Source organism: Heloderma suspectum, chromosome 3 (assembly GCF_057233095.1).
Source record: "Heloderma suspectum isolate Gila_16-S chromosome 3, 16-S_ref, whole genome shotgun sequence".
NCBI lineage: Eukaryota > Metazoa > Chordata > Lepidosauria > Squamata > Helodermatidae > Heloderma > Heloderma suspectum.
The window spans coordinates 285,733,439-285,757,064 of NC_139460.1; the positions used below are offsets into that span (position 1 = coordinate 285,733,439).

Genomic DNA, 23,626 nt, shown 5'->3' on the forward strand with positions numbered 1-23,626 from the left:
TAGAACCAAAATTCCCCCGTCTGTCTGTCTGTCTCTCCTTCTCCCCTAAAGATTTAGTTGACTGATTTTTTGTTTAAGGTTTGAAGCAAGAAATAATACCATGAATGATACCATAATGTTTTTATAAACAGTTGTTGCATTTCATTCGCTTGAAACATAAACTGGTGAAAGCACTGCTTTTCATATTTGCTGAGTATATATTTGGAAATATAATGTATACTTACTGTGTCTTGCATAAGTATTCACCACCACCCCGACTTTTCCACTTTTTGTTGAGCTACAACCTGGAATTAAAATTGATTTAATTAGGATTTCTTGTTATTGATCTACACAAAATAGGCCATAATGTTGAAGTGAGGGGAAAATCTACATATTTTACAAAATGATTTACAAATAAAAAACTGAAAAGTCTGGATTTCATAAGTATTTACCCCCTTTGCTATGACACCCTTAAATAAGCCCTGGTGCAACCAACTGCCTTCAGAAGTTACATAATTAGTTGAATGGAGTCCACCTGTGTGCAATTCAAGTGTCACATATCAGATTAAATGCACCTGTTTCTGGAAGGCCCCAGAGATTGTTGGAGAACATATCCAAACAAACAGTATCATGAAGACCAAAGGGATATCAAAACAAGTCCGGGATGAAGTTCTGGAGAAGCAGGATAAAGTTCTGGAGAAGCACCCATCAGGGTTGGTTTATAAAAAAAAATATATCCCAGACTGAGAACATCCCCTGGAGCACCATTAAATCCATTATTACAAAATGGAAAGTATATGGCACAACTGCGACTCTGCCTAGAGAAGGCCATCCACCAAAACTCAGTGACCAGGTAAGGAGGGTATTAGTCAGAGAAGCAACCAAGAGGCCAGTGGTAACTCTGAAGGAGCTGGAAAGATCTGCAGCTGAGATGGGAGAACCTGTCCATGGGACAACTATCACTCGGGTGCTCCACAAAGCTGGGCTATATGGAATAGTGGCAAGAAGAAAGCCATTGCTGAAAAAAACATACCAATTCCCATTTCGATTTTGCCAGAAGGCATGTGGGAGACACAGCAAACATGTTGAAAAAGGTTCTCTAGTCTGATGAGACCAAAACTGAACTTTTTGGCCTTACTGCAAAACACTATGTGTGGCACAAAGCCAACAGTGCTCATCGCCTTGAGAGCACTATCCCCATGGTGAAGCGTGGTGGTGGCAGCATCATGTTGTGGGGATGCTTTTCATCAGCAGGGACTGGGAAACTGGTCAGGATTGAGGGCAAGATGGATGGAGCGAAATACAGGGCAATTCTAGAGGAAAACCTGTTTCAGTCCGCAAGGGTCCTGGGAATGGGGCAGAGGTTTACCTTCCAGCAGGACAATGACCCTAAACACACAGCCAAAGTTACACTGGAGTGGTTTAAAAACAAGAACCTGAATGTCTTAGAATGGCCGAATCAAAGCCCCGACTTCAGTCCAATTGAGAATCTGTGGTAAGACTTGAAAATTGCTGTTCACCAACCATCCCCATCCAACTTGACAGAACTTGAGCAATTTTGCCAAGAAGAATGGGTAAAAATTGTAGGATCCACATGCACAAAGCTGATAGAGACTTACCCAAAAAGACTCACAGCTGTAATTGCTGCCAAAGGTGCTTCTACCAAGTATTGATGCGTGGGGAGGGGGGAATACTTATGCAACCAACAAATGCCGGTTTGTTTTTGTTTGTGCCACAATAAAAATATTTTGCACCTTCGAAGTGTTATGTATGCTGTGTAAATCAAATGGTAAAAATGCCAATTCAATCCATTTTAATTCCAGGTTGTAACGCAACCAAATGTGGAAAAGTCAAAGGGAGGCAAATGCTTATGCAAGGCACTGTATACATTCCAGGAGGCAGTAGTAAAACCAGTGTTGAAGAAGTGAGGTCTAGATTCTTTGGTAATGGATCTCCCACTTCTGAGCAATGTCTGAGAGTGGGTCATGTCAGCTCGAGGCAGTTTTGGATGACATTGAATGTTTAGATCTGTTCCAGTCTGGCTTCTGGCCTGGGTTCAGTATAGAAATTGCCTTGGTTGCCCTGGTGGTTTATGCCAGGGAATGGATTTGTGACCCTATTGGTTCTCCTGGATCTCTCAGCAGCTTTCAATACCATTGCCATGGTATCCTTCTAGATTGTGTCTCTGGGATTCCTTTTAAGGGAAACAAGGAAAACAGTTTTATCCCAGGGGTATTTGCTATAGATACTACTTCCCATTCCCCAGCAATCAATAGGGTAGTGATGTGTCTTGGATACTTTATTGGTTGTGCTCTTCCTTTCAAAGATTAGTAGAAGAAAAGCTCCCCAAAATTCAGAAACGAAAAATAAGGGCAAATCCAGATGTTGCACATAAGGGCTAGGACATACAGGTGCATCCCTGCATGCTTGCGTCCCCCCACATCAACCCATGGAGTGAGGGGGAAATCATCCCTACACAAGCAAAAGGTGTGGAGTTTCAGGAGGCTGCTTTGTGCTAGAGAAGCAGCCCCTTCTAAGTGCCAAATGTATTAGAGACAGGAGTAACTAGTACACTTGGCTGATTGCAACCTGATTGCAGTTTGAACTGCTGGGTATTCTGCTGTTGAAAGGCGCAGGGTGCATATTCAGTTGCATTGGTGTTCAACTGAAATAGCTATAGTATATAAGGGGAGGCCTTCACAGGCCTCCTCCCTGAATGGAGTCTGAATTTGAGTAACACTGATATGTGCACATGGGCCTCCACAGTCTGTTTGCGTTTGAGACCTCTGAGTTTCTGTCTTGGTGTGCACGCACAAAGATAGAAAGTGCCCAAACAGTTTCCCCCAAAATGGAACTGTGCTACACCAAAAGTTCTCAAAACTATGGCTGTGGACCACTGGTAGTCTGTAAGCTCCATTCAGGTGGTCTATTCGGGTTACGCAACAGCTTAGAATATACTAGGCTCCGCACTTTATTTTTTCTTTTGATTGAGGCCATTTTGACCAAGGCTGAATTATGAAATAAACTAACAAGGTCATGGCCTAGATCCTGTGATTTTCATAATTTGGCAGTCTATTAATTTCCTGATAAATTATCGTTTAGAGGGATCCTTCTCAGTGGCCTTGCTTAGGATCCATGATTTCATAATATAGCACTGGTTTTGACAATGTTGGTGGTGCTGAAGAAAAAAGTATGAGTTAAGTGTATGTGTTAATTTGTACAACAAAACATATTTTATCAAGTGGTATGTTGAGACACCCTCCTCGCAGCAATTTTCAAGTGGAAAAACTATGGAAAAGTTTGAGAACTGCTGTAGTAAATACCTCCTTCTTTCCATGTGTACTTGTTCACCAGCTGTCAGGGGGAATGTAACTCAAATTGGGAATTCCTTTAACCCGTGAAACACAGTTGCTTTAATGCTATTTCCAGGTATCACATTTGGTCCATGGAAACAAGTAGTAAATTTTTTGGTTATCCTTTGAAGCTTTCTTCACATAATTTCCCCCTACCCTACTGTACATGAATTAATTTGCACATGTGTGCTGCAACTGTACCCTATGTAGGTTTGTACTCATGGCCAGCATCTATGCTGTTTCCACATAGAGGGAGAGCTTGGTGCCATGATCCCGCTCTGCCTTACATGTGTTGATCGTATGTGGGTTGGATTGTATGAAGAGAGCAGGAGAGAGATGTTAATAATGTGGCTAAAAATGCTTCATATATTACTATGGTTTTCAAACTTAGTTCCTTCAGGGAACTCTTTCTATGTAGCTTGTCTGTCAAGGAATTCCAGTGTGTTGCAGAACATTCTAAGGCTTGGTTTAGAGCATGTGCACAACTTATATAGGGTGCTAGTCAGGCCTGTTGGGCCTCCCTATTGCCCCACTTGAACTCAGAAAATGGCTTTGAACACACCCAATATTCTCCTGTAGCTGCATGTTGCAGGGTAAGATCAATAGTGGTATGCCAGTTTACCTCAGGGAACTTTGTCTGCCATTACTATTATTCTCATTGAGAAATGCTGGATAAACTTCTGAAGAAAGCCAAGCTTCTTGAAAAACCACTAATATAAAATAATACCAAAATCCATGTCGTATAATACTTTTATTAAAAAAGTAAAGGTGTCCCCAACTAGTCGTGTCCGACTCTAGGGTGTGGTGCTCATCCCCGTTTCTAAGCTGAAGAGCCAGCGCTGTCCGAAGACGCTTCCGTGGTCATGTGGCCGGCATGACTGTACACCGAGGTGCACGGAATGCTGTTACCTTTCCCGCCAAGGCAGTACCTATTTATCTACTTGCAATTTCTTGCTTTCGAACTGCTAGGTTGGCAGGAGCTGGGACTGAAGACGGGAGCTCACTCCGTCACGCAGCACTCGGGTCTCGACCTGCCGACCTTCCAGTCTGCAGTTCAGCGTCTTAACCACTAAGCCACTGCGGCCCCTTAATACCTTTATTAGGCCAACTCAAAAGTTCACAAGAATTGTGCAAGCTTTCAAGATTTCCAGCACAACATCTACATTTATCTCAAGCTTTGTTAATATAAAGACTGCCTCTTTGATCTCTACTTCTGTGATGAAGGAACCTGCCTGGTTTGCCCTGGATGGAGACATCTTTGAGTTAAGCACTGGATGTTATATTTTCAAAAACGGGGGATCTACAATTGGCTGAGACTTACTTCTACCCAGTAGTCCTTGGAAATCATCACATCACCAGGCAGAGCCCAATTTGAATGTCTGCATCCCTCCTCCATGTCATCTTAAGTCTCTGACCATGCAGTTATCCTGACTACAATATCTAGTCAGCCTTTCCAGCCCCCAACCTGCCCTCCACCACCACCCCTAGTTGCCAGTCTGCATTTTGTAGCATCTTGCCTGATGAAGAGATCTGGAGATCTTGAAAGTGTACACAATTTTTATGACTTGGCCTAATAAAGGTATTACGCTATATGGGGTTTGGAATTTTTCTTACAGCCAGCCCAGCTGCCTTTATTTTTTAATATAAAATATATCTACCATGTTAAACCTATCTCTTGGAAGAGGGAATCAACAATCTTGTGTATTTATACCTATCCTGTAGTAGTACAGGGCATTCCAAAGTGTTCTGGTTTCCTTAACAGAAAATGAAGTAGTGCAATTTTAAAAACAGGCAGGGATATCTGTTTTCCGTAACCTGAAAATAATACGTTGTTGCTTGTCTTAGTGGTGCCTGTGGAAAAATAATTCTGCTTGGACAATAGAGCGGCCCAAACTCGAGAACATTTTTTACAGCATTATTACAAGAACTTGTGAAATCTCAACATCAGTATTCCTACTTTATGGCAGTGATGGTTAGCCTTCCTGCCTGAACGATTTGCCAGCAAATATCTTTGTCAAATAATATACATAAATTAGCTTACTTTTGCAAATGACTGGTTGTCAAAGCAATAAAAAATGAATTGAATTGAATTGAATTACTTAGAAGCTTATTTAGTTGGCAGGGAGTTAAACTATTTTTGCACTTTTCAAACGTCATGTACTTGCCATGAATGTATGAGCAACTCAAAAGTCTAATTATTTGCTTAATACAGTTCAAAAAACTGCATACTTTCTACTGAAAACATTAAATTAAATGAACATGGACAAAACTTCCATTATCAAGATCTTAATAATAGACTACTTCTGTCTATTGAAAAAATACTAGGAGATGGTTAACACTTAAGTTAGATTCTGCGTAATGACTTACAGTCATATCACTTTCAGTGCAAGCATGTCTGATTTAACAAGCTATATCAAGCCTAACCGGTTACCAAGATGGGATTCCACTCTAAGTAAAGTGCAGGTGTTGCAGGAAGTGATGTTAATGAGGCTGTGGGTGGAACCCTTCCCTTTAGGTCAGTAGTGAACCTGTTTTTCAAATGTGATGGTATTCTGGAGGAGGTTGCTCCAGCCATAAAAAGGAAGACGCAGAGGTTGTGGCTATGACAAAAAATCATAGCAGATTTCCTTTTATATTTTCCCAGTTTCTATAGTATGGCAACTTTTTGTGCTACACTATCTTCTGATAACATTTTTTCCCTCAATTCAGTCAACAATGCATTAGAGCCTTCAAAGTTTTATGGCTTTCCTTTCTGAAGTAAAGCTCTGTACTGTGGCTATCGACAATTGTATAAATTGATTGCATTATATTTCTTCACCCTGTTTGTTTAAAACAGTTTCATTTTCTCACTAGGTCAAGCCAAAAACTTAGTGCCATACTCGGGACCAAACAAAATGAGAGACTGCTTTTGCACAATCAATTTAGATCAAGAAGAGGTTTACCGCACTCAGGTAGTGGAGAAGTCTTTAAGGTAAGCTCCTTATCGTGATGCTAGACCTGTTTAGATGAGAAAGCAACTCTTGGTTAAAACGGGATATTAACAAATTTCTTAACATCTAAAACATCAGTGGAAGTGGGCTTTAATCTGACTTCTTGTTGCTACCGTCTCCATTTTGGCTTAGCTTTTAAAACTGATGTTTTAGTTCCAGAAACAACTTAATAATTTATGCATTAGTAATGTAATGGAACAGTGGCTGTATTTGGGCATGATGGTAAACAGTACAAGAACAAGTCTTGGGCTTATGGACTCCACCGTTTCTTCCTCTGTTATTTCAGTGAGTAGGAGATCAGAAGCTTCTGCTTCTGATTTAGATTCTCCTCAGTTTAGCATGTTGTCTACGCCCTAAACTTCGATTAATTATGGTGAGTTGAAACAAGCCAGCTTCATAAATTATTATTAGTTAAAGATAATTAAAATTAACCACAGTTTGTTTGGGTTTAGACAACATGGTACGCTACAGTTCATCTAAAATGGAAGCACAAGCTTCCAAACTCCATCATGGCCATTTCGGAGTGGGAAGAGGGAACATGTGAGCCTGAAGCTAAATGTTTTTTCCAGTCTTCCTTTTCTGTGGCATAAGCCACTTAGAGAGGAAAGTGTAATCTCCACCAACATTGGCCACTAAACCACTTCCACATTGCAAACAAAGGACAGATAAAATGGAGAGGGGCTACCATGTGAACTTTCTTGACCTCCAGCTAGGCTCCAATCACACCAAAATTTAGCATGGCCAGGAAACAAAAGTTGCACGAAGCCTGTGTGCCGACCACAGGCTTCGATGCGGACCACAATTCGGCACTTTGGAAAATGGCCTGGTTCTGCTTGGACCGAATTAGAGACCATAGTCTTTGATTTGGGTACTGAACCCGAGTCAAGATTTAGAAATCTGAGGCTTCATGCCTGCCATTGACTAAAATGGGAAATTTAAAAAATGACTATAACATTTTTTGTTCATCAGAAGTGGATGAAATTTGCATGGTAGTAGGCCCTTAGGAGGAAATCATGTTTGCCCAAGTTCAGAAACATAGATGCCATGTTTTTTGTGCTATGTACCATTATATTTTGATGTATTTTTTAAGGGAATTGCTAGTAACATTTCTTGGCAGAATTAGATAAAAGTTTCAGGGATAGCTTCCCTTTCTGAGGGGATTGAGCCTGCCAAGTTTGAGATGAATATGCGCAAATAATTTTTGAGGGTATTCAAAAAAAAAAAAGGACATGCCTGTCCCCCTATGTTCCTTGTGGAACACTCTTCTGAAAATGACAGACAGCATAGAGATGGCTCTAAGTAAGAAAACTGCAATGTTTGAGAGGAATAGGTGCAATGGTTTATGTGGAAGGGGAATCCTCAGATTTGGAGGGAAGGAGTGATTTGCTTCCCCTTCCACTCCCTTTGTGTTTTGGGGGGGCAATTTGTGTGAAAACAACACACATCCTAGAGAGGTCTCTTGGCAAGAAGCCTGCAAAGTTTCAGAAGGATAGGTGGGGGAGCTAGAGAATTAAGATGATTGCTAACCAGTTTAAGGCTTTTTTCATAGGGAGGCCTGGTGATGTTGGAAGAATGGCCATCTCACAATCTCATCTTTACTGTCCTCCAAAGCACTGTGATTGGAGAGGCCCTGGTAAAATGTGCCCTATGATTAGAATGTGGACTTGCCGGTCACTCCCTCCCCTCCCCCCCATCTGTATTTAAAGAAAGAAAAAAAATACAATTTTTGGAGAAACACTGTTTGCAGTTTGGCTTTTGAAAGGCAAACAAAGCCTTGTGTGGGGTCCAGCTTCAGTTCTGGTCACTTTGGAGGTAAGCCCACTTCTCTTCAGGAAGCATCAGAAACTGTCCAAAGGGGCCTAAATTGGCTCATGCTTCGGATGAATCTGATGCAGATCCCTAGTTACAACATAATAAGCTATTTTGCTTTTTTTCCCCCAGCCCATTTTTTGGAGAAGAGTTCTACTTTGAAATACCAAGGATATTCCAGTATTTATCATTCTATATTTATGACAAAAATGTTCTACAGAGGGACCTGCGTATAGGTAAGAAATAACATCTTTTAATTTGAAAAGTTAACATTCAGTGATGTTGTTTCATTAAAGTGGAATAATTCAAAACCATAGCCAGTTGTCGTATTCGTGTGTGTGTGTGTGTGTGTGTATATATATATAAAAATAAATATTCTTCCTTACATGTGGTCTTCCTTCCAGATAATTAACCAGACCCACCCCTCCCAGCAGTCATCAATCTTGCTGTATCAGGATTTCACAAATAATCCACTGTCTCACAAGCAGGCATCTTATTCTAAAACATTGGTTGTCATCCAGTTTCAAACAATGATAGTAATATCCCTGCCCTCAAGCATCTGTTACTGGGTTGCATTTGAGGAAAACTGCTTAAGATATACACTCTCATGCAGCCTTCCCCAAACTGGTGCCCTCCATATGTTTTGGATTTTGACTCTCATCAGCCTCAGCCAGCATGGCCAGTGGTCTTGAATGCTGGGAGCTGTAGTCCAAAACATCAGGAGGGTACCAGGTTTGGGAATGCTGGCATTATTATTTTGCAGTCTTCTCTAAAGCTATGTGAGAGATATAATTTTTTTGTTAAAATGAGAATGTTAATTTAAAATAGGTTCAATATTCAGTTAAAACTTTCACCCACTTGACTAATACAGTCCAATAAGTGATTGTATTCATATCTGACTTGTTTATTTTTCTTCTATTAGGCAAAGTTGCTATCAAAAAGGAAGACTTGAGCATACATTCTGGCAAGGAAACATGGTTTATACTTCAGCCTGTTGATTCTAATTCAGAGGTTCAGGTAAAACTCAATAAATGTTAAAGTATCATGTATATAGATAGTCTCTCATTCCCTGTAGTAGTGTTACGCACAGGGAGCACAGTGGAGAGAGTAGGGCTTATATGTCTGATGGTGATCCTTCAGCAACATATAGTGTCTGTAGGGTAAACACTTTCAGTCCTTGTTTAGAGTATAGTTGACACTTTATATGTATTTTAATGGTTTTTTTCATTTTTGTGAACCATCCAGAGAGCTTCAGCTATGGGGTGGTATAGAAATACAATAAATTAAATGAATGACAAAGACAGTCTAACTTATTCATGACAAAACAGGTTATAATTTTCTTTTTCTTATAAGTTTCCTTAAGCATGGCAACACATCTGTTGATATAGTTAATTTCCTTTCTCTTTCAGCATCTCTGATACATCAGAGGTGGTATAATTTTATATGACTTACTTTATAGATACCCTACAAAGCTTAAACAGCTTCTTGATTTAGCAGCAGTTGTCGTTGTCCTTAAAATAGTACTGGTATTTGTGAATCTTGCAGTAAGTTGTGCAATAATGGCAAACGCGCAGCTGAATGTTGGAATTTTCAAGTAAATATTTTGCTCTTGGCTATAAGCAAAGGAAACTAGCTTTGTGTTAAGCTGTGTAGCATTATAATCTAGGTGTGATACTTGAGGGAGTGTCCCTGCCAGATGAGCCTCTAACAAAGATATTTCTTACTATTCCCTAGACATTGTGGGGTTTTCTTCAGCCTGTTTAAAATGTCTAAAGCGATGGTTAGAGGAGGCTTAGTTGGAAAAATGGGCATCTCTTGTTTCCAGGGCCTAATCAGACATGTTTCCAAGTTACTTTTCTCCAGTAGCTACTTAAAAAAAAAAAAAAAGCGAGCTAGAAACTCCCTTGTAAAAGATCTGAGATTCTCAAGATGCCAAATCCTGTGCATCTTGTCTGGAGCCTTATTTATGTTTCAGCACAATTGTATACAATTAATGCACAGTGAAGCAACTAGACTCCTTTAAGCTTGAGTATAGCCCAGATTGGAAAACATTGGCATGATTCAGCCAAAGGTAGCCCTTACAAGCCCCACTGAATTGAGGAACTTAAGTATGGGCTTAAATGTCTGGATTGTGTCCTCTACTGATGCCAGAAATTGCCTTAAGGGATCCCCTGGTGTTTTTGTTTCAGGAGAGCAGAGCTTTTCACAGGCATTTAGGATTTGAACTGTTTCAGACAGCTGTCACTTGGTATCCTTCACAGGTTTAATAGCTAAAGCAGGGATGGGGAACTTGTGACCCTTCAGGTATTGTTGGAGTGCAACTCCTTTCAGTCCCAGTCAGCGTGGCCAGTGGTCAGGGAGGATATGACTTGCAGACCAACAACATCTGGAGGGCCACAAGTACCCCATCCCTGACCTACAGCATATTTGAAAGCATCTGCAGTACACTAATAGCATTTAATTACAGAGATGCGCAATGTCTGAGTCCGGAAGTCTTCTGACAGTGACTTATTTATTGCTTCCTAAATAACAAGCCTATCTTGCTTAGGTTGTGTACATGCAAACATACAATACTACTAGCACTGCATTTCCATGATTGAGTGTGTACACAATCCCATTTTTTAAAAGTAAGAATTATGAAGCTGTTGCATATGTTAGCCTTCCTTGCCTAAACCTATTCTGAGGCTGTTAAGATTTAGATCTTCACAAAATACATCAATTTAAAAGCATCAGGTCCTCCTTGAAGAATTTTTAGGAGGAATCTTCATTTAAAAATAGCACACACATGTTCATTTTCCATTTTTAAAAACTTGCAGGCATGTAGAACCAATCATAACTCTTAAATCCTGATAATGTAAAAATCCAATAATGGGAAAACTGAGTAGAAAATTTGTATACACATAATAGTTAGTTTAAACTTAACTTACAAGATTAATTTAAGATCATATTTGCAAAGTTTCCACATTTGAAGGTAACAATTGTCTGTATAAAAATATTGCAAAATAAATGCAGCATGTCTAGCACTTGTCTGACACCCACCAAGTTCATGATGGTGATATGTAAACTGCTCACACACAACTAGTCAGTCAGTCATAGCCACCCATCTGGCAGTTACTGCTGAACAGGTTGTCTTTTCTTAGCTTAGTTTTATTAAGCAAGTGCTAGATGTTAGCCTGGAGTGGAAGTGTTATCTGTAATAGACTAGATTACTTTCCAGACTCAGTTGGATGATAAAATCAGATGACTGGGTACCATCCAGCTGTTTTAGCAGTATGATGCCTGGAACTGTGGTAAGGCAGTAGCCCCTATACAGTAAATCCTTCATTAGCAGGCTTTCAGTATGGGATGGGAAAGGAGAGGAGAACAGGGTTATTGTGATAATGTGGGCTTATAGTATTGAATTATCCTTGAGTTAACTACTATATGGTAAGCATTCATGCTCTGTTTTCACCTTAAATGGTAGGATATTTGGATTCAAAGAGTGTGTTAGAATGAACCTACAGACTGCTGTTCCTGTTGAAGAGTATTCAACAGTTTTGTTGCTGTAATGCAAGAACACTTGTAGAACAGATCATATTTATATCTTAGTTCCCGTATTTAAGGTTCAGTATACTAAGAACATAACTGTTTCTTTGCTTGATCAAACCCAAGATCCATCTAATCCAACTCTCTGCCTTGAATCATGGCCACATGTCCCTTGGACATTTACAGGCAAGATATGATTGTGATAACAATCCCTTGTTTTGTTTGCCATCTGACATCAAAGGTAAATTACATCTGAACATGGATGTTTCCTTCAGCCATCATGGTTAATTGCCATTGATAGGCTTGTCCTTTAAGCTTTCCAGTTTTGACTTCATTTCCAATTTTTTGCCATTTCGGAGTGTGTGTGTGTGTGTGTGTGTGTGTGTGTAAGTGTAAGTAATATTGGTGCCCTCACTATATATTGAGGCAAATGTGTGAATTGTTTGCGTTTATGCCTATTTATTTTTTGTTCATCCCTGACTGCATAATTTATAGGTTAAATAGCATCAATCCCAATATATATTCTTGGAGGCCCACTGTTTTTTACCACCCATTTTGAATGTTGTATTCCTGCTTTTGGCTTCCTGGCTTTCAAACAATTACCAATCTATGGTAGGGTCCCTATCCTTTATTCCATGACTAAGTTCTCTTAGGCTTTGGAGATAAATGTCAAAAACTTCTTGAAAACCCAAATGTCATAGTCATTGCTGTTTGCAGGCCTCTTGACACCCTTACCTTTACTTTGTGAGTTTTACCACAGAGAATGGGAGGGCCATGTCAGCAGTTTTTGACAAAGTGGCAAACAGAATTGGTAAGGGTCAGCCTCAGAAGGTGACTGATACGTGATTCTGCTCTTGAGAAACAGGGTTAATGTGCTGTTAGAGCATAGTAAGCTCGTTATATGGATTGTGAGGTTCCCTGTTATCAGCTTTTTAATGCATAAGTTAGAAGAGATACAACATATACAGGAGAGATAAATGTTTCTATGCAGAATTCTTCTAGATGTACAGTGGAACCTTTTCAGCCAGCAGGGGTTGAATCATGGTCTAAATTCAAATTCGTCAGGAATCTACAGAAGGCAAATTCAGTAGTACTTTAGGTAGTATCCCTAAATGGAAGTACTATCAGGTTCTTTTGCTAGCACTTCTGTTACCTGATAACAGTGATCAAAAACATTTTGAAAGCATGTAGAGCTTTATTTGTTGTATACCAAGGGATATGGTTTCACACGAATTCTTTCAACTGAAACTTTTTTTATTGACAGGGAAAAGTTCACCTCGAATTAAAACTGAATGAACTGATTACAGATAATGGATCAGTGTGCCAGCAGCTAGTAGTACAGTAAGAACATTTATCAATTCTTCTTCTAGTTTGCTTGCTTATGAAAAAGGGGGGTCATTAGAACTGCTGAGACTAAAACTGCTTTAGGGACCTTGTCTACAAGGGACTTGTCAAAATCTGCCAAGAATGTTTCCAAGCAAATAGACTCTTTGTAGTTTCATTGGCTTTTAATTGTTCATTTAGAAATGGGTGAGTGCCCCCCATCACCTTAATTCACTTTTTCCAAGCTTTCTTGGGAAAAACTGGTCTTTCCAAACTGTCAAAAAAGAAAAAGCTACAGAGGCCTGCAACTAGCTGTCCTGTCAGTTTTTCTGTGCACTCATCCCAGGAAACTTTGTCTGGAGGGAGGGAGGGAGGGAGGGAGAAATGACCAGCAGGGAACTGCCGCTGCAGACAAGAGATACCTTGTAAGCTCATCCTTAAGTTTTGGATACTTGAGCATGTTCAGGATTGCTACTTCCTGCCAGGTTGCATGGGATTTTGTATTTTCCTGTCCCTGCAAGTGTAATTTAATTGATTTTGGAGGCATGTACTCTGGCAAAAATGATGCTTGAGTTCACAGGTCATAACAACGAGCCCCCCAGGACTTCTCCTGCATGTAGCAATCACTAACCCTCCAGTTCTTTTGCAAGTACCCCCAGGGGTAAGTTCAGACTAGGCTTTACCACCTTGATGGCTTTTTAGCAAATAAACCGGTATATAGATCTTAATAATAAATAAATTCAGAGAGTGCTTGAACTTGGACTGTGTTGGGGAAAGTTTTCCGAACGATGGGAGTTCAATCTGCAAACTTCTCCATCATTAAACCACAGTTCATACATTTCATGGTATAATACAGCCAAACTGTGCTTCAAAAATTATTTTACTGGTGCAAGCCTCAATAGGCAAGTTGAACACCACAGCTTTGTTCAAATACATCACGTTTATAACCTTTTGTATCATCTAGTCTTCCACCAGGGTTAAGGCACCTGTCACCCTCCAGATGTTGTTGACTACAACTACCATTATTCCTAACAATTGGTTATGCTGGCTGGGGCTAATGGAAGTTGCAGTCTGGTAACATCTAGAGGGCCACAGTTTGCCCACTCCTGTCTATACTACTCAATATATTACACTATACTACTCAAGTGAAATGTTAGAATGAGGTCTCTGAAACAAGATACAATTATTGTATGCTAGTTTTCTGTGCTGCTAGAGCAAACCGATTAACTTTAAGTTATACATATCATGGTCGGATATCAGAAAAAGCTGTTTAAAGGAGCATAGTGCACAGTGTCTTCAACCATCTTCTAACCACATATGCATACACAGACAGTAGTCCATTGGACTGATGTAGATGTTTATGCAGAAGTACCATTAAATGGTACTTAATGGGATTTAGTTTCCTTATTAGGTGGATTCATCACAGGTAGAGTGAGTGGGGATGGAGAAAAACATGCTTTTACAACAAATAGTTATGTGAAAAAGAAAGTACACCCTCTTTGAGTTCTATGGTTTTACGTATCAGGACATAATAAAAATCATCTAGTCCTTAGCAGGTCTTAAAATTAGGTAAATACAACCTCAGATGAACAACAACACATGACATATTACACCGTGTCATTATTTATTTTACAGAAATAAGCCAAAATGGAGAAGCCATGTGTGAAAAACTAAGTACACCTTATGCTTTAATAGCTTGTAGAACCACCTTTAGCAGCAATAACATGAAGTAATCATTTTCTGTATGACTTTATCAGTCTCTCACATTGTTGTGGAGGAATTTTGCCCCACTCTTCTTTACAACATTGCTTTAGTTCATTGAGGTTTGCTGGCATTTGCTTATGCACAGCTCTCTTAAGGTCCTGCTACAGCATTTCAATCGGGTTGAGGTCTGGACTTTGACTGGGACATTGCAACACCTTGATTCTTTTCTTTTTCAGCCATTCTGTTGTAGATTTGCTGGTATGCTTGGGATCATTGTCCTGTTGCATGACCCAATTTCGGCCAAGCTTTAGCTGTCGGACAGATGGCCTTACATTTGACTCTAGAATACTTTGGTATACAGAGGAAGTCATGGTCGACTCTGACTGCAAGGTGCCCAGGTCCTGTGGCTGCAAAACAAGCCCAAATCATCACCCCTCCACCACCGTGCTTGACAGTTGGTATGAGATGTTTGTGCTGATATGCTGTGTTTGGTTTTCGCCAAACGTAGTGCTGTGCATTATGGCCAAACATCTCCACTTTGGTCTTGTCTGTCCAGAAGTCTTGTGATTTGTTCAGATGCAACTTTGCAAACCTAAGCTGTGCTGCCATGTTCTTTTTAGAGAGAAGAGGCTTTCTCCTGGCAACCCTTCCAAACAAACCATACTTGTTCAGTCTTTTTCTAATTGTACTGTCATGAGCTTTAACATTTAACATGCTAAATGAGGCCTGTAGAGTCTGAGCTGTAACTCTTGGATATTTTGCGATTTCTCTGAGCATTGCACGGTCTGCCCTTGGGGTGAATTTGCTGGGACGTCCATTCTTGGGAAGATTAACAACTGTCTAGAATGTTTTCCACTTGTGAATAATCTTCCTCACTGTAGAATGATGGACTTTAAATTGTTTGGAAATGGCCTTATAACCCTTCCAAGATTGATGGGCAGCAACAATTGCTTCTCTAAGATCGTTGCTGATGTCTTTACTCTTTGGCATTGTGTTAACACACACCTGAATGCTCAAGACCAGTGAACTCCTGAGACTTTGGCTTTTATAGAGGTGGTCACACTTGCTGATGATCAATTCATGAAGGGCATTTGATTAGCAGCACCTGGCTGCTACTTGGCCTCTTCATACCTATGGAAGCAGTAAGGGTGTACTTAGTTTTTCACACATGGCTTCTCCATTTTGGCTTTATTTCTGTAAAATAAATAATGACATGGTGTAATATGTCATGTGTTGTTCATCTGAGGTTGTATTTACCTAATTTGAAGATCTGCTAAGGTCCAGATGATTTTTATTATGTCCTGATAAGTAAAACCATAGAACTCAGAGAGGGTGTACTTTCTTTTTCACATGACTGTAATTGTGTTCTACTGCTTCCTTGTCATGTGCACAGAGTACTTTTCCAGTTTTGAGTATTTGAAAACCTCCAAAATCATTTTCAGGATGTAATAAGGAAAAAAATTATTCTTGAGGGATTAAGTTTACTATAATATGTCAAGACTACTCCTTACGTTTTTAAAACAAGTTTTACAGGGGGTTTTTTGAAGAAAAAAAAGCTTTAACAGTACAACTGCAGGCATATATTATATGAAGGGAAAAGGAAATATAACTGTTCAGCCATTGGTTTTATCATACTTATTGGGTGCCTTGCAACACTCACCCTTAATAGCAATAGATAATAAAGTTTCCCAAACTGAATTTTTTCTGAGCCAGTATTTCCCCATGACAACTATAACTAGCCAGTTTACTCATACATGGTACTCCATGTTTTATTCGGCCAGTTATTAATAATCAGAGTACAGAGCTAGTTCTAATTTTCGCTAGTGTCATCCTCGCAGCAGTCAGCATATTACCTGTCCTGACTATTGAAGAACTATGAGGATCTCCTTAGGTTTGGGCAAGATACAGTGCAAAAAGAAGGCAAGTTTAGGGGTGTGCAAATTGTGGCAAATATAGGAAACTTACCCAGCTGCAGCTACTTTGCAAATTATCTGCTGCTGCCCTCTATGTACACTTACCTGGGAGTAAGTCAGTGTTACTTGCTTTGAGTAAACATGCATAAATTCTTTCCCTCCATAATAGTGCAATTCTATCTCTCCTTCCCAACATGAATGAAAGATCTCTCCACTTTGCACCTGGATTTAATCAGTATCTCAGTCACATATAAGAATGGACAAATTATTAGCGATGCCATAACTAAGATGTACTGCAACTTCCCAGACAACTTTCTGGCTACCCACCCCATACCAAACATGCAAGCAGTACACTCAATGGTGTCACCACACAGCTCCTTCTGGTGGGGTACTTGTGAAGGAAATGGTGCTGCAAATGGCTCCATTTTCCTTCTGCCTTCTCTTCCTGTTTGCTGGGCTTAATGACCACAAGCTGGTTCCCAACCCAACACCTGATATACACCTGCAAAAGCTCAATTTTTAGTTACTTACCTCCATGGTGAGGCCAGCTAGTGCCAGCAGTACTGAATAAGTGCTCTCTTAAATTAACTCCCTATATCAAATACGTGCTGCAAGAAACTCAGTTTTCAATGATCTACCCTGCTGCTGCTCCACAAGAACCAAGCAAGAATTAGACTTGCATAGTTCTACATTTAAAAAAGGGCCATTAGCCTCACAACAGGCAGTTACTTGGTTATAACGCATACATGTTGTTGACAAAAGCATCTGTGGGTCCAGGACTGTTATAGGAGAAAGAACTGACTAGAACAGCTGCTGCTATTTGTCAATACCCAGACTGCAAGGCCACATCTTAAAGAACCAAAGAATACCACAATAATGGGGGGTTCATAACATTTATAAAAGTATCCCCTTCTTTAAGAATTGTTCAAATTCACAGTAGCATTGGCCAGAAGTAGTGTAAGGTTAGTGTAAACTAAACCTCAGTCAGACGTGATCTTTTTAAAATGTGACTAAGGAAATTTGAGTTTACCTGGCATGAAAGGTAAGCAAAAAAATACAGGTAGAAAGGAAGAAAAGTTGAAAAGATAAAAACAAAATTGAACACTGTACATACCTAAAATGATAGCTCTGGCTAGAGAGGTACAGTGTTGCAGAGAATAGTCCTAATTCTACCCCATCTTTTAAAAGTTGGTAGCAGGCGCATGTTTTGTCCGAGAACAAAGGCATGAAGTAGAAGGAGGTCAAGCCATGGCTTCCTCTACACTCTAAACCAGGGATAGGTAACCTGGTGCCCTGCAGATGATTTGGACTACAACTCGTATCAGCCTCAACCAGCATGGCTATGATTAGGTGTTATGGGAGCTGTACTCCAAAACATTGGAGGTGACCAAGTTGCCTGTTCTTGCTTTAAACCAATGCCAAGTTGTCTTTTCCTTGGTAAACTATCTCCATATCCATTTGAAATTATCAACTTGCCCTTTTAATAGACAAAACTAGTTCAACTGGAAGAAGGAAGGACCAGCTGCTTTGGATGTGAGCCAGTCCCCATTGGCTAGCTAGCAGGGTGAAAGGCTTGCACAGACTGATCAGAGATGACCATTCACAGGGAAAATGTAATTAAGCTTTATGAAATGCTGAGCAATCACACCAGCTTCACAGAACATCAGTTGTTTTCTTATACATTCACAGGTCACTGGGGGCTGAATTCTATTTCAGAGAAGTTCCTCGGGGCTATATTCCAGTGGTGGGTAGGGCCAAAGGCAAAAGTTGATGGGGCTAACCTTTCCCCCATTCCCTTGTTAACAGTTTTATAGTAGGAAGCATGTCTACTCAGAAGTAAGCATGAACAGCATGTCTACTCAAAACGCAGGACAGACTCAATCACCAGCACTTTCAGATAGCATGTGTACTTAGAAATAAGCATGAGCATGTCTACTCACAAATAAGCAGGACAAGCCTCTGCATGTCTACTCAGAAGTAAGGACAACGGACTCATTCAGCAGTCTTTGCATGTCTACTCAGAGGTAAGCATGAGCAGCATGCTGGACAAGCCTCCGCATATCTATTTGAGAGCGAACCTTCTCCGCTGTCAACCTACCCAGTCAAAGGTCATTGGATGAGCACCTCCTGGTGGTTCCACATGGACCTGAGGTCTGTTTAGAGTCTACTTGGACTAAAGCTTTTAGTATATTGGCTTGCTGTCTGTGGAATTCCCTGTCAGTTGATGTCAGGCAAGAGCCGACATTGCTTTGTTTTCAGCATCTGCTAAAGGCATTTTTATTTAAACAAACTTCTCATAGAATCATAGAATAGTAGGGTTGGAAGGGGCCTACAAGGCCATCGAGTCCAACTCCCTGCTCAATGCAGGAATCCAAGTCAGAGCATCCCTGACAGATGGCTGTCCAGCCTCCTCTTGAACACCTCCAGTTTGGGAGAGCCCACCACCTCCCTAGGGAATTGGTTCCATTGTCGTATTCGTCCAGAATGACAAGCCAGTTTTATTGATATAATCTGATTTTAAATATTTGTATTATTTATTTCCTTTACTGTTACGGATTTTTTTTATGTAGAACAGTTTATAAATCTTGTAAATAAGTCCTCAGAAGTCAGCGGGAAAGAATAACTCAGCAACACTTTCAGGTAGCATGTCTACTCACAAATAAGCATGGGCATGATGTCTACTCAAAGAAAGCAGGGCAAGCCTTTAATGTCTACTTAGGTGTAAGCAAAAGGAAGCAGGAATGAATAACTAAGTAACCTGGCTCTGCTCCCTCTGCCCTGCAGGGAAAAGCTATAAATGTTTCCCTTGCTAAGCACTGAGAAAGGAAGTTTTTTCAGTGCTGATCAAGGAAAATAACTTCTCTCCTATTAGCTGCTGATCAAAGATAACAGCTTTTCCATCTTATGACAGAGGGGAGTGGGTAGAAGCTGCCAAGGTGAAGTGTTCCCCATCCAGCCTGCAGAGCTATACACTGGGATATAGAAATTCAAATCTACAAGTGAATTCAGCAATTCTAATACAAATCTAAAATCAGCCAGCAGAGCTGCACAATGACTGGGCCAAAGGAAACCACTTAATACTCCTAATTTATAGGTGAGGAATATTGAGGTTGAGAGATCAGCAATAAACAAAAGGTGGGCCATGCCAGATGGCATTCTTTAAATTTTCAAATATACTATTCAACTATTGAGAGTCAGAAATACTTGTAAATGTACTACAACTCAACCAGAGATCTACCAGTATATCCTGGTTTACCTTCTGCCCTGCTATAGACAGGTTCCCACAGAATTGATAAATCAGTGATAATACTAACTGTTAAATACACCTGTTCTTGATTTTCTGTAACTGATGTGTTTCATCCAGCTTGACTGTCTTCATACCTTGAACAGAGTGCAGTTTGAGTATGTTCGTAGGCCTGTAAATAAGGACATTATTTGTCCTCATGATGTTATCACTTATATCATTGTTGAACATTGCTAATATAGTCCATGCCAGTTGTGGTATTATACCAGTGGAAGGACCCTTGTTCCTAATCTTATGCACTGCTGCTGTGTTGACTCAGCGATTCAAAGGATCAGGCAAGAAGTTTGTTCACAAATTGTTTTTGTTTGTTTACTAAGCATAGCCAAGGAAGTGATTGCTTCCAGTGGTGCTTTTATTCATGAAAACCTTCAGTCTGATGCACTAGGTACAGTAGGATTCAGAATCCTTGTTGTGATCTGTTCAGCGCTCAGCTATAAAGTGTAGCTATATGCAGCACATAGTGAGTTTGCCTGCTAGCACAATGATATGGAACAGGTGCATGGAAACTCAGTACCTGTTGACTTGGAATCACACAGCTAATGCTGATAAATGTTACTGCAGGAGGGTGGAAAACAACAGGTTTGCTAATCCCTGTGAAGAATGTAATATATAGTCTGGCATGAATTTTAGCCAGCTGGCATTAGGATTAGCATTGCAGTGAAAACTATTTTTTTCAATGGGAAGCTCATCAGAGTAGATATAAGAAAGATAATGTGTAGAATATTCAGGAACAATGCCTCTTTATCCATCAGACTTGAAACATCATAAACAAACTGCAACAGGATTACTTTGCATTTTTATTTTTAACTCTAGATTGAAGGAATGTCATGGGCTGCCTCTTATCAATGGACAAAATTGTGACCCTTATGCTACAGTATCCATTGTGGGGCCTTCAAGGTAATAACTTGTTGAACCTGCCTACGTATAATATAGTAAAATGGGAGTGAAATATATATTTAGTGATATTCATAAATAAATGACTTGAGTACACAAATTTTCAGTTGATTAATGTATATACATGTCATTAAACAAGGGAAGCTTTGGGAAGAATTTAATATATTTCCTGACTAATGCTGTCTTAATTATTACTCTGTATATTATGTCAGGTCATATTATGTCTGTCAGGTTTTAAGATGAGGCAAGAGCTTTAAAAAAAAACCCTAGTATGCTTATTTCAGTACATGGGGTTGTTTGGATTAAGGAATGCTAGTCACTGCTGCATTCATTAATATATTCATTAATTTTATTTCACTGTTATCCCATCGTTCCTCCAAGGAATGCTTGTTCTCAGCACACAACCCCCCCCCTCCAATTATGCAGCCATGTTGACACAGGTTTCCCAGTTGTGTGGAAGCCTTCACACATATATCTATAAGAACGAATGTGCCCTCCCTGCAGATATTCGTGACGTACACACAGATGTGGGGGAGGGACTACTCAGCATGGCCCCGCTTCCCCCACACACAGTCTAATCCATGAGGGGAGCAACTGAAGAATGCTACTGTGTCTCAGCATATATGAAATCGGCTGTGGATAAAAGAGTATGGAAAATGCCAACAGAAAAGTGTGTATATACTTTGTATGATGAGCAAATGATGGTTATTGTATATCATGCTGAGGTTTCTGATCCACTTCAGACTGTAGTGCATATGGCATTTCTTTTGTGGATATTTGCATGATCCTAAAGCACCCTTGAAATTCTCAGCATACATCAGGGCTTTAACTTTTTTTCTGATCATCATACCATGCTAACACGCCACAAACAACTTTTAAAATCCCCATTGTGCATCGTTGTAAATGGCAAAATCTGAAAATACAATGAAAGTAATGTATGGACATATATCAGGGATGAGCAACATCCAGGGGTCAGGGGTTCATTGCTCCCACCCCAGAACCCACCACAAACCTTGTTTCCCTGCGATGCTGCCAAATTTACTTTGGTAGTGACCGCAATTGCAGCAATTTCTCAGAGGAACAAAGTGTGTGGGGAGTGCATGCCTTTTTTCCAAGTAGACATTGTGCTTTTGTGAGGCTTCCAGGAGCACAGTTCTACTTGGAAACAAGGCACATGCTCCCTACACACCTTGTTTCACTCCAGTTTTACTGATGGCATGATTTCAGTCACAGTGACAGGGGATTACAACGAGCGTTGCAAACTTGGTCGTGGGCCTGCATGCGGCCTACAGGCCATGTGTTGCCCATCTTTGGCATATATAAAAATGCCACTTTGCATGCAGATACCTAGCTGTTCCAAATATTTAAGATCATTTTCAGTGGGGCTACACAAGTTCAAGTGACCAATAATGCACTCAGTTTACCAAAAATGCCTTCCAGTTTGAATATAAGTTTTCCATAAAAACATTGTTTAGCTCTTTAGTTTGTTCATATCAATACAGTATTTTTATGATTGTATGTTTTAAGTTCTGTATGGTAAAACTGTACCATATTGGAACAGGAATGACCAAAAGAAGACAAAGGTAAAGAAGAAAACAAGCAATCCACAGTTTAATGAAACATTTTATTTTGAGGTAACTAATTTCCTATCAAAATAACCTGTTGATGTGTTGCCTGTCAATTTATGCTGTTTTGAGCTTTTTTTGTTAGTGACCTATGTGCTAATTACAAATCATTTTAAAGAAATTACATCACTGTACGTGGTTCTGTCATAGGCAAAAATGGGCTCCTTCTTCCAAAGAGTTTACCATCTAAAGTAGTTAATGGACAAAACAAGGGAAGGGAGGGAAAGGCAAGAATGGTGAGTGATGGCTGTGGGCAAAAGATGAGAATAGGAATGGGCTAAGCCAAAGGTCTCAGAGGAAAAACTGGGTTTTGAGTAGGAATTTTCAAAGAAGAGATCGGCCACCATACATGTTCAGGGAGGGAGTTCCAAGCATAGAAGACAGTAAGGAAACAATGGGAAACCAGGGAAGGGGCTGGAGGAAGGATGTTGTGTAGTCTGAGTGATAGTGGCAGAGAAGTGTTTGGCAGAGGGTGAGATGACTGAGGTATTAAAAAGGAGGGCCAAAAAAGATGCAGTAGTCAAGGCAGGAGTTCACCAGAGAGAGAGCCAGAGTTTTAGTTGACATACCATAGAGCAATAGGCTTCATTTTTTTTCAAGTGTAATATGGGAACCAACCGATCCTATATGGACAGCATCAGGAAGAGAAGAATTAAGTGAATTCAAGGTTGTATTTATTTATGTAAACATTTAAACCCTGCCTTTCAACCCAATAAGCACATACCCCCTCAGCAGCTAACATCATGAGTTTAAAAACAATATACAATCTAAATTCTAAACAAAATAAATTCAGAAAATCAAATTATTCCTGATTAACATTGGTTATTGGGCAGATTCAAAAATATAATAAATGAATAATACAGTGAGTGTTGGTGTTAATAAATATTGAAAGTGATTGAGGACTGGAAGGCTAGGGAGGAAAGATAAGTAGCCCAGTTTTGGAGATGTTGAGTTTGAGAAAGTGGTAGGATATCCAAATATATCTGATAGGCAGACATGCAGAGGGGGAGAAATCTGGGGTAGAGAAGAATAGCTTGGTATCAACAGCATATAGGTGTTGCTACAAGCCATTGGATTTGATTAGGTCACCTAAGAGAGTAAAGAGAGAGTAGCAGAGCACCAAGACCAGAGTCATGGGGTGGGGGGCGGGGCGGGGGGAGGAAGAGTGAAGACTGAAGTGGAGCTTCTTGTTGGAAACATCAAATGT

General features: G+C 40.0%; 1 protein-coding gene across 7 annotated transcripts in view; it reads left to right on the forward strand.

The window, feature by feature from the left end:
• The window catches only part of RASA2 (RAS p21 protein activator 2), a 59,930-nt gene that overhangs the window by 2,820 nt on the left and 33,484 nt on the right, over positions 1-23,626 (forward strand). For 6 of the 7 annotated variants that reach the window (XR_014789588.1, XM_084847172.1, XM_084847177.1 and 3 more), the window contains exons 2-7: positions 6,186-6,303; positions 8,264-8,367; positions 9,054-9,148; positions 12,921-12,997; positions 20,714-20,797; positions 22,356-22,428. Coding sequence is in view for 6 of the 7 variants with exons in the window: in XM_084847172.1 (XP_084703298.1) it covers positions 6,186-6,303; positions 8,264-8,367; positions 9,054-9,148; positions 12,921-12,997; positions 20,714-20,797; positions 22,356-22,428 (551 nt within the window). In the remaining variant the exon portion in view is untranslated. Of the gene's footprint in view, positions 1-6,185; positions 6,304-8,263; positions 8,368-9,053; positions 9,149-12,920; positions 12,998-20,713; positions 20,798-21,282; positions 21,465-22,355; positions 22,429-23,626 lie in introns of those variants that run through there. The other variant, XM_084847178.1, reaches the window with a different exon arrangement.